The sequence below is a fragment of the Rhinichthys klamathensis genome, unplaced genomic scaffold (assembly GCF_029890125.1).
Source record: "Rhinichthys klamathensis goyatoka isolate OS25496 unplaced genomic scaffold, OSU_Roscu_1.1 h1tg000161l_1, whole genome shotgun sequence".
In the NCBI taxonomy this organism is placed as follows: domain Eukaryota; kingdom Metazoa; phylum Chordata; class Actinopteri; order Cypriniformes; family Leuciscidae; genus Rhinichthys; species Rhinichthys klamathensis.
Window position 1 is genome coordinate 4,012,134 of NW_026606695.1, and position 11,777 is coordinate 4,023,910.

The window sequence follows — 11,777 nt, forward strand, 5'->3', positions numbered from 1 at the left end:
TCATATTATGAGTAATTTAAAACCATACATAAAAAGGATATTTTGGCTGAACAAGACATTTTGAATTTAGCAAACAATCAAATTGTTGGTTAGATAAGGTTTTATAGGGACAATATTAGCACTATTATACTGTATGTTATATTATATTCTAATTATATTATGACTGCTATAAAAAATAACTTGCTACATGTACTGTGCTACTAATCACAGCACTTTCATATTATTGCCCTATTATTGGTTTAACTGCTTGTTCTCCTCATTTGTAAGTCGCTTTGGATAAAAGTAACAATAATCCAGTTATAACCAAAATAATCAGTCATATTTTCATTCACATTAATATCTCATTCTAGACTGATTCTATTCTAGTTGTACTGCAAGCATTCAGTTATATTGATCTTAATTCATTTAATTTTTTATTCATTTTTAATTATCCAAAGCAACATACAAATGAAAATAAATGAAGCTGAGTATGAGTAACATGCAACTGGTAATAAGTTCTATTTCAAACGACTATTTGTTACTTTTCAATCATAACGATAAAACATGAAACACACATGCACTACAGGACACCTGCCCGTGTCTGTCGCATTGTTACCTCACTCTTCATATGCGCCCACTCTAAATCCTCTAACCTGTCAGAGAAGGTTATGTGCTTGAAATAAATAAGAGCAACTTGTGTTCAAAGTATCTGCATACACACATAGTCAATTTAGGTGGCTTTGGCTCACTGCACTCCAGCTCACCACTAACAGATTTCCCTGTTTAATTTCAGCCCACGGCAGACATTTTCAGCCTTTTGATAAACAGATTCGGTGGTCTCATAACCTCCTTATTCAGGTCATTAGCCACATTCCTATCTCTTGGATTCATTCAACACTGCAATTTTCCCTTAGAAAGAGAGAAAAAGAAAGAGAGAGAATTAGTTGTCCATCTTGATAGATGGTGCTCAGTGGGAGCTACGCACAAAGACAGCAAATTACGCTTGACCCCTGATTGCCTGCTATACGAACCCGCTGTTTTCAACGAGTGCCCAACCTTTTCCTTCATCTCTGGACCTATGCAGCTAGAATCAAACCATTTTTTTGCTTGGATCCATATGTCTGAAATAGATGTTTGTCTTAAATAGCTAGGGCTGGATAATGATGAATTCACAAATTGATTTGATTCTGATTCACAAGCTCTAGATAATTAGATATGATTTATGAAAATGCGCAACCATGGTTAATTTTCATAAGAATTTTTTATTCAATATTAATTCAGGTAAATTTTTCTTAAAGGGATAGTTCACCCAAAAATGAAAATTCGGTAACACTTTACTTGAAGGGGTGTGCATAAGACTGACATGGCACCTTCATAATCATGACATGACAAATGTCATGAATATGAAGGAAGTTTCATGCATGTTTATGACAAATGTCATTAAGTGTCATTCGCTCAATTATGACATTTTTAATGCAAATATGACATTGTTTGATATGTCTTGGTAATGACAACTTGACATAAACCAATACATCATAACCTGTCAGTGTCTTTGTCATGACTGCTGCGCATCCTCACTGTGGCTGTTTCAGGCCTCGGTCTCGAATGGGCCTCGCCCGAGGAGCCGCCCAGGAGTCGGCTGGATGGATGGTTTCTGCCAGGGCGCCAGCAGGCCCCCCGCCACAAACCAGCACCCTTCTTCCCTGAAGTTCACGACGAACTCGCGAAGTCATGGCGTGCGCCATTCTCAGCTCGCACGAGCGCTTCCACTTCCGCTACGCTCTCCTCTGTCGACGGCGCAGCGGGAAAAGGATATGAGAAATTGCCGCCGCTCGAGGAAGCAATCGCCGCCCATCTGTGTCCACCCACTGCTGCTGGCTGGAGATCGAGAGCAGTGCACCCCTCAAAGCGCTACCTGGACGCGCTTTCTCCGCTTCCGGTCAGGCTGCATCGGCTTTGCACACCATGGCGGTGCTGCAAGTGTATCAGGCAAAACTTCTCCAGTCGATGGACGAGTCTGGCCCGAACCCCGAGGCATTCCGTGACCTGTGCAGCGCCACAGATCTAGCTACAGCCCAGGCCATCGGCAGAGGTATGGCTAACCTCGTCGTGCTCGAGCACCACCTCTGGTTGAACCTCACAGACATCAAGGAGGCGGACAGAACAGCGTTCCTCGACTCTCCTATCTCCAGCACCGGTCTCTTTGGCCCGGCAGTGAAGGGGTTTTCTGAGAGGCTTACTGAGGCACAGAAATCTTCTCAAGCTATGAGACACTTCCTGCCTAAACGCTCCAGTTCTGCTTCGAGCCGCCAAAAGAGCACGCCGCCTCCACAACCAGCGAAACCAGCGCCCCTGCGCCAGGGCCCCTGACCCCGCATTGTGTTGGACCCTGAGCCGCCGAACCCCTCCCTAGTTGCGGGAGGAAAGAGAGAGGGTCTGAGTTTCGCGCTAGCCGGACCGCCCTCAAAAATAACTCGTCTAAAACTCACAGCTCCCTGTTCAGCTCAGGCGGCTGGAGTTTTTCATACTGTAGTCAATGGCCTGTTGCGCTGCACGCGCCCCTACAAACAAATAATAAAGCACAAAAAGAGTATGTTTAAAACACACAACACAAGGGTATTAGGTCCCCCTATGCTAGGCGACCCATCCCCAATATATGTTCAAATCCTAGCCTGGCATGAACATTATAAAGCGAGGCTACTCGCTCCAATTCACTCACAGACCCCCGCTTTTCAGGCAGTCGTTGAGACCTTCGCACCAAAGTGCAAAATCTGCTAGCAAAAGGGGCGATCGAACCAGACCCCCCACACCCCCGACACATGCTGCTGTCCCGAGAAATTTTTCGACACATGCTGCTGTCCCGAGAAAACCCCCCCCCCACCACCTCCACAATGGTTGCATAGGTGCACAGAAACAATCCTTCCTAAAACGCATTAAACTTTAGTTTACAAAGACGTTAAACTCACCGAGTGGTCAGGGGTGTTCACTGATATGCTCACACAAAAATCGCTGAAAACGATGCTTTCCAACAGGTTTTATCGTAGTTTTTGTCCAAGTCAAGTCAAAGTTGTTCAATAACTACGATAAAACCTGTTGGAAAGCATCGTTTTCAGCGATTTTTGTGTGAGCTGATCAGTGAACACCCCTGACCACTGTGTGAGAGCTCTGGTCCCTTGGAAAGCCCAGAACTGGTACCAGTCGGGTGTAATTATGGGTGTGGCCTCCAGGAGGAAAGTCATTTTCACAGACGCCTCCAACCAAGGTTGGGGAGCGCTGCACGAGGGCAAGCCTGTATCTGGCTTCTGGCTGAGCCCGGAGAAGAGCTTACATATCAACTCCCTGAAAATGAGAGCAGTTTGGTTAGCCCTGAATGCATTTCTGCTAGACCTCAGGGGACACCATGTCTTGGTCCCCACGGACAACATGTTGGTGGTATCCTATATAAATTGCCAGGGTGGCCTCAGAACAGGCAGCCTGTATGTCATGGCCAGAAAGCTCCTCATTTGGTCGCATGCCAACCTGTGCTCCCTGAGAGCTGCGCATGTCCCGGGAGTCCAAAATGTGGGTCGAGACCACACTTCCCCAGGCGAGTGGTCTCTCAACTCACAGATGGTTCGTCTTATATGGAGTGTGTTCGGCAGGGCAGAGGTCGACCTCTTTGCCTCAAGGAACAACGCTCACTGCGCAACGTTTTTTTCAAAGAACAGGGACGTGCTGGCACACCCATGGCCCAGACGTCCGCTGTATGCGCTCCCACCGGTCTCTATGATCCCTCAGGTCATCAGACGGATCAAGGAGAGCGGATGCTCAGTCCTCCTAGTAGCCCCCCTCTGGAAAACCCAAGCGTGGTTTCCAGAGCTGGCACGGATGATGGACACTGTTCCCTGGCCAGTGCCAGTGAGGAAGGACCTCCTCACACAGGCGAACAGGACAATCTGGAACCCTCTTGAAGCGTCAATGTGTCAGTTGCATAGCTGTTTATGGACGGACAGAAAGCTCTCAGATTTTACTAAAAAGATCTTCATTTGTGTTCCGAAGATGAACAATTGTCTTACTGGTTTAGAACAACATGAGGGTGAGTAATTAATTACAGAATTCTCAATTTTGGGTGAACTAACCTTTTAAACCTTGTTCTTCAATTTAAACTAAATTGTTAAAGAGTTAGTTCACATAAAAATGTAAATTCTGTCATCATTTACCAACCCTCAAGTTGTCCCAAACCTGTATGCATTTCTTTCATCTGCTGAACACAAAAGAAGAAATTTTGAAGAATATGGCTTAACCAAACATTGACTTCCAATGTAATTTTTTGTTATCCATACCATGGAAGTCAATGGGGCCCAATCTCTGACAAACCGACAATCTCTGCTTTTGTGTTCATCAGAAGAAAGAAATTCATACAGGTTTGAAACAACTTGAGGGTGAGTAAATGATGACAGAATAATACTGATCCCAAATAATGCTGTAAATTACAATATAGTAATCCATCTTATTTGGTTTATAACTGTAATATTACAGGTTAAAATAACAACAGAGCCCAAACAATTAAATTCAACAAATTTATTTTTACATATAATAATCAACACCGCAATAAAAACAGTAGATTAGGTTAGGCTATACAGAATTTAAAATTGCAGATGGCTGTCCTGAGGTAAATGTAATTGTAGCATTATTATCTTTCCACGGTTGAAACATGATTGCATGAGATTAAGCATTTCAGTAAGTTGTATGTATATTTCACCATACCTTCTGTTGTTTTTTAATGTTTATTTTGTGCTTTGCCTATAACTAAGAGTAGCCTAAAGGGGAAGAGATGATCGGTTTACTCTCCACACTGCCGCGATCTGTCAAATCACAAGTGTCAAAATATTTTTTTGGATGTTGTGATATAATTGACAGAAATTTAAACTGAGACTGTTTCTTATCAAGGGTAAAAAAAGCATAATGCTTTTTGCGATTACAGGATAGGAGTGTTACACACAGGCCTAATATTTGGTAAGGTTTTGTTCACGCACCAAAATGAAACCGAATAAACTAGAAGATCGATCTTGAGTTTCCAAACAATGATATTGTTATCTCCCACGAGGTGCCGACCCAGAGGCGTCATGCCCATTGAAAGTGAGTCGGGTGATTACCTTGCCCTTGTTTAGCCCTACTGCACTCAAGGCCCTTATATCAAGTGTCTTAGTCTGGGGACTAGTGTCTAGCGACGCAATATGAGTGAACCGTATCGATAGGGAACGTACTCGGTTACTAGCTTAACCTCGGTTTCCTGAGATAATGCTGCCCGTGCTATTATGCTACACGACTATGACAGCTCACTCTGAGGTCAACCCCAGCAAAACAGAGAGGACTCATGCTTGTAGCGCAGGAACGTCCAAGTTATAAAACCTGGCGAAGGTGGATGGCGCGGACCAGCCGGCCGCCATACAGATGTTTCCAATGGATACACCGCTGGACCACGCCCAAGAAGAGGCATGCCTCTGGTGGAGTGTGCTCTTACACCAATGGGGCACTGAAGGCCCATCGCAGTGTAAGCCAAAGCAATGGCGTCCACTATCCAGGGGGATAATCTTTGCTTTGTGACCGGATGCCCTTTGGTCCGGCCTCTGAAGCACACAAAGAGCTCCTCTGACTGTCTGAACTGGGCAGAGCGCTCAATATATACTCTAAGAGCCCGAACGGGGCAGAGTAAGTGTAACTCTCGCTCGTCTTCCGAAACGGGAAGAGCAGACAGCGAAATGACCTGTGCCCTGGATGGAGTAGAGGGCACCTTAGGCAAATAGCCGTGTCTTGGTTTAAGGGATGAGTTTGCAGTCGTTAGGCCCAAACTCAAGGCAAGATGCGCTCACGAAGAGCACTTGCAAATCACCCACTCGTTTCACCGATGCTAATGCTAGCAGGAGGGTGGCCTTAAGCGAAAGTTGTCTTAATTCTGCCGACTGTAACAGCTCGAAAGGAGTTCCTTTGAGGGCCCAAATGACCGTCGACAGGTCCCACGTGGGGATGGTAAGGGGACGAGGCGGACCCCTTTCAGAAAACGAACAACCAGGTTGTACCTGCCTAGAGACCTGCCTATGGTTGCCATGTAGACTTTGAGCGTAGAAGGGGTGCTCTTTTAGAAAAGACAGTACCAATGGTACATCACAGGAAGTTGGGTCTTCTAGGAAGGTTTTGAGGGCCAGAAAAACGGGAATAGCTTCCCAAGCCTTGGCCCTGGTGGCTAGGGGCTGAATAAGTTCGGGAGACAGGCCACTTCGGCGCACGATTGGTTCGCGCAGATACGCTGTGACGCCATAGGTTTGTACAGTTGCCACTACTCAGCCAATAGACTCGCGTAGATTCTATTTCTAACTTCTATGGCTTGTGTAGTTTCACTGCATTATTTAATAAAGGCTTCAACATTCAGAGAAAAATGAGTTTTTCCCCATCGCGTCTAGTGATGCAAAACGAGTTAACCATATCGATAGGGAACACACTTTATTCATATAGAAATGTTGTAGTACACAATCAAATACACATTTAGATTCCACTAATAATTAGGGTCTAATTGCTTAAACTGTATTATCAGTTTATTATATGATATCTTTAATGATCTAGTGCCAATTTTACAGGACACTGCAATGAAATAAGATTGTCATATTGTATTTTTGGGACCACTGAACACTATGGATATTCTTTCACAGCATCAGTTGCATTTAGATCCGTGCCAGTGATGGTCTGCAGCAGTTTTGAAAGAAGGGAGCATCATATTTGATCATATTTTGATTGCACTGAATAAGCTCATACAGTACATGACTGATGAAACCTGCTCTACAACAAGAGGCATTCCCTCAGAGATGAACTGCTGCAGCATATGGAGGAATGATAAAACCAGCCACTGAGGGGGTTTGAATCACCCAAGCTCAGTTCAGACCAGCCCTGTAGCTTCTAGCAGGCGTGGGTAGCTTGCGAATTAAAGGGCCTTTGAGAATAATGTTCATTCAAATGGATAGGCAGGCAGAAGCAGTATAAAATGGATGGCAGCTAAAAAAATGAGTCTTTCTCTGAGTCCCGACTCTGGTACAACACACTTGTTTTTATATTTCACTGACACTCAAGCTGTTAAATGCAGACTTATTAAAAACAGTTGAATACAAACATGTTTGAAGTTACAAAGGGCACTTCCACAATAATTCTTGCAAAGTACAAAAAGGCCAGAGACAACACTGCCATCTCCTGGCTATATTACCCAACAGACATAATGCTATGGTTTAAACAGACCATATTCTACTCACACTACTGTTCAAACTTTTGTGGTCAGCAACATTTTTTAAATGTAATAAACATTTTCAGTAAGGATTATTGCTGTCAAATCGATTAATCACGATAAATCATCTAACATAAAAGTCATTATATGTGTGTGTGTGTGTATATATATTATATTTATGTCTGTTTGTATGTACACTGTATATACACACACACATATATATTTATATATATATGTATATATACACAGAAACGCACACACACAGAAATGTATATATAATAAATATAATTATAATATACACACACATATATTATGTAAACAAAAACTTTTGTTAGATGCGATTAATCGATTTGACGGCACTATTAAGGATGCATTAAATAATGACAATTATGTTAAAAAATGATATATATATATATATTAAAATGGTATTCTTTTTAACTTTCTATTCATTAAAGAATTCTGAAATAAATGTATCACAGTTTCCACAAAAATATTAAGTGGCACAACTGCTTTCATAATTTTGAGCAGGATATCAGCATATTAGAATGATTTCTGAAGGATCATGTGACAATGAAGACTAGAGTAATGATGCTGAAAATTCAGCTTTGCCATTACAGAAATACACTACATTTTAAAATGTATTCAAATAGAACACCGTTACTTTAAATTGTAATAATGTTTTACAATATTACTGTTTTACTGTATTTCTAATCAAATAAATGCAGCCTTAATGAAAAACTTATTTCAAAAACATTTAAAAAAATCAGACCCACTTTATATTAAGTGGCTTTAAGTACTATGTACTTACGTCAAAAAATAAGTACAATGTACTTATTGTGTTCATGTTGTATTGTAAAACACTTTTGCTGCTATTGAGATGTGATACGGGTAAGGTTAGGGACAGGTGTGGTGGTATGGGTCGGTTTAAGGGTGGGTTAAGGTGAAAGGGAAGGGGCAACAGTGTAATTACAGCTGTAATTACATAAATTAATTACAGCTGTAATTACATGCAGGTATTTTCAAAATATAAGTACAATGTAAAAACATGTATGTACACAATAAATCCATTGTATCAAATTATTAATTTCAATGTAAGTACATAGTACTTAAAGCCACTTAAAATAAAGTGGGACCAAAAAATCTTACCCCAAACATTGAATGGTAGTGTTTATAATCATTTAAGCATATGCATTTGAGTGGACCCAATGTAAATTAATACAAGAATTAAAAAACACAAATACCGGTACATGTTTTTACTGTGTATGTATAACTAGCATATCAATGTATATCATTATACATACAGCTGTCAAGATTAATGCTAATTATGACATTATGAGGCCATTGTTGCTAAGCATCAAAATACCCAAACAAAAAGAATGACACTCATTAGCTTCAGAATGTTAGCCATTCTAATCTGCATTCTTACATTTCATTCTGTTTGCAGGTAATAGACATTTAACTTTGTTTGTAAAATAAATATTACATGGCAAATGCTGAACTGTACATATTCAAAAAACAGTGCGATGTGCAATGAGGATTTGTCATTTAAAAACGAATGATGGTAACTGGTTAATTGTACAGAGTCAAATGTGTTAAACAATGCCTTTATCTTCAGTGGGAAGAGCAGAAGGGTCCAGGCCACACCGTTTCATCTGAACAGCTATGTCAAATAAGTAGTCATAACATTCACACCTGAAAAATAATACAGATTTAAAAGAAAAATACATATTGTTGTATACATACACAAAATGAGGTGTGCATTTCATTTTGTAGCTTACATTGTCTTTGCTTTCTCCCAGGTCTCTCCCCAGACGTAGACCCCGTGTCTGCGGACGAGAACAGCGCAGGAGTCGGGGTACATGTCCATGGCTCGGGCCATGCGCTCTTTCAGGTCTTTCTCCTCTGGGGTGTTCTCAATAATTGGAACAACTAGAGATTCATCATACCTGGGGCCAAAACACATACAAACAGTAAAGTAAAAGCAGGATTTTAGACGTTCACACAACTGTTCTTTTTTGAGATTTAGTATTATTTGACAAGAACACGTTACATTTTACTCATGTAAAACTGTCATGAGTGGGATCAGTGACTAGTGAAGCATCTTAGCAGGATGTTCAACCTGTAGTTTGTGTTGGAGTTTCCTTTTCGAATCCCCTTGATCATCTCTTGATGTGTGATGCAGAATTCCTTGCCAGGAAATATGAGAGTTGCCATGACAGCAGACTTTGAGTGTGTATGGATAACTGCCTGAGCTCCTGTGAAAGAAAATGATAATGCATTCCAAATACAGTACAGAACTGGAACAAAACACTGTGTGTGGAGTGGACACGTACCTCTCATAGTGTAGGCGTTCATGAAGAGGGGTGTGCATTGACTTTTCTTTAGCTTCTTCTGTGGAGGTGGACAACTGATGTCCTTCTCATTAATGTCACACACAAACAGGTCCTCAGGCTACAAACAGGAGTGAAATTATAGTTTATTGGCGTAATTTCTTTATACAACTACTGATGTGTGGTGCATGACTCATGATTCATGAATAAAAAAAGCCTTACTTGTATTCTCTCCTTCTGAACACCTGAGGGAGCTATATAAATGTGCTCACTGGGAGAAGAAATAATTATTATATGCTGTGTAATGAATTCCATACATATTTAATTACATGAGTAAATTTATTAATTATTAATTGTAATATTTTTGGCAGGCATTAAGTCCTAAACATCACAGTATACAACCACACTGATATCATAATGTAGAAATTAAAAGAATGACATTTTGAAAAGAAAAATTATAAGATAGTTTGGCATAATATTGTGATTATTTCCTAAAAGAAGAAAAGAGAAAAACTTTTGTCTGCCAAATCAAAGTCACGTCACGTGGTCCAACTAATTCATACAAGGGGGAAACAAAACAAAACAGGAAATTATTTCATAGAGACTCTGCAGACCCCCAAGGCTGTGTCGAGGTTAATAAGATAATACAATTTATCATTTTACACCGCAAATCATGTTTATTCGTCATTAAATACGGTATAAGGCAAAAACGATCTTAACCACGTGAATATTAAGGAGTCAGTTTCTAAGAATTTGTTTACCATTCTTTACAGTGGACATTTTTTTACGTCACTGTCTGGCCCAAAAAGCAAGTACATATTGCCGAACACAGTGGATTTTATTACTCTAAGATGCCTTGACTAACCCATGCCGCAGGCTTATTCCTCCCCCGGTTCCTGTCACCCAGCCCAACTCATAGAAGAGTCTGCACAGCTCTGGGATGAGCACACGAGGATGTTCCTGGTCCTTAAACGATAATGTCGTCTCGTTAAGAAGGGTCATTATAAGCTTCTGAGACACAAACAATATCGAGTAACGTTATGCTATATCATGACAACACCAAGATCAAGAACATAATTTATAGTTTTACCCCTATCTTCTTCCCGTTGCTCTCCGCGTGTGCAGTGTTTACTTCCGACGACATTCTTAAAACCCTGAAAGAAGACTGTATAAAATAATTCTCGAAGTTCAAGATATTTACGACATTTCTGTTACTTTAAGGCGCAAGCCCAAAGCAAACTCTTGTGCAACAGCGGAAGGCGGAAGTGCAGATTAAAAGATAAAAGACTCCCAACCGGACGTCGGTAAATGTCTAAAAACACATTTTAATAAAGTTATTTTATCGGACAATCTGAAACAATATGAGGATATGATAGCTCCAAGTTTCAAGTCCATTTTGTTTAGAATAATAATAGTTTAAACTGAACTCTATTGATCCCCATATGTCACAAGTTAGGCACAGTCATTTTGATATTGGCCACTTGCAAAATATGCAGCTCATTGTCTTCTCAAATGATTACTCAGTTATTCCATTTCCTGGAATAACAAAAACATATTTTATCTCCTTTTTGTCACTAGTTTCTTTAGAATTTTCATTTAAACGCATGCTGATTCTTATTAAATTCATTGATAAAATGTCAAGGAAATATTGTCAAATTATACAGTAGTTTCTTAAATTCCATTTAAGATCCACAAGTTCCAACATGAAAACCAAAACCGCAGTGGTCTGGCCCGTGATAACCCCCTATGAGCCACCTTCAGTTCCTTTTACTTTCTTCCCGCACTTGAAGCAGGAAGTGAACGTGTATCAGCACACACGGGGCGAGGTGATTTTTCACACACCTGAGTCAGCCACACCACTGTAATGTTTGCAGTGACTCAACATAATACATGGGGCTAAACTAGCTTATTTACTACTGCTCAGCCTTTTCATTTTGAGAAGAAGCACAGAACACATTTATCCAGACATGCATTTAAGTTAGTCCCAATGTCTTTATATGTAAATACATTATAAATCATGTTGTTCATGTTGCAAAACACTTGCTGCTGATGTGGAAGGTTAGGGACAGGTTTGTGGTAGGGTCAGGATTAGATGTAGGGTCAACTGTGTAATTACAGTAATTACTTGTTGGTGTTTTTTAAATTTATATGAATGTAGACGCAATTTGAACATATTAATACTTTTATTTAGATCATAGAAACTGTAAATAGTGCAGTAC

At 40.6% G+C, this 11,777-nt stretch overlaps 1 protein-coding gene across 2 annotated transcripts; it reads right to left on the reverse strand.

Moving 5' to 3' along the window:
• Window positions 1-8,474: 8,474 nt before the first annotated feature.
• On the reverse strand, window positions 8,475-10,821 carry apip (APAF1 interacting protein). 2 transcript variants are annotated; one of them, XM_056259042.1, is made up of 7 exons: window positions 10,649-10,821; window positions 10,424-10,524; window positions 9,781-9,829; window positions 9,562-9,679; window positions 9,348-9,483; window positions 9,007-9,174; window positions 8,475-8,920 (listed from the first exon to the last, which is right to left on the reverse strand). In XM_056259042.1, exons 1-7 carry the CDS (start codon window positions 10,700-10,702, stop codon window positions 8,821-8,823), a joined length of 726 nt encoding a protein of 241 aa, XP_056115017.1. In that variant the 5' UTR covers window positions 10,703-10,821; the 3' UTR covers window positions 8,475-8,820. The 2 variants fall into 2 exon arrangements, with proteins under 2 accessions (XP_056115017.1, XP_056115016.1); XM_056259041.1 differs by having other exon boundaries at window positions 10,424-10,569.
• Between the last annotated feature and the right edge of the window lie 956 nt (window positions 10,822-11,777).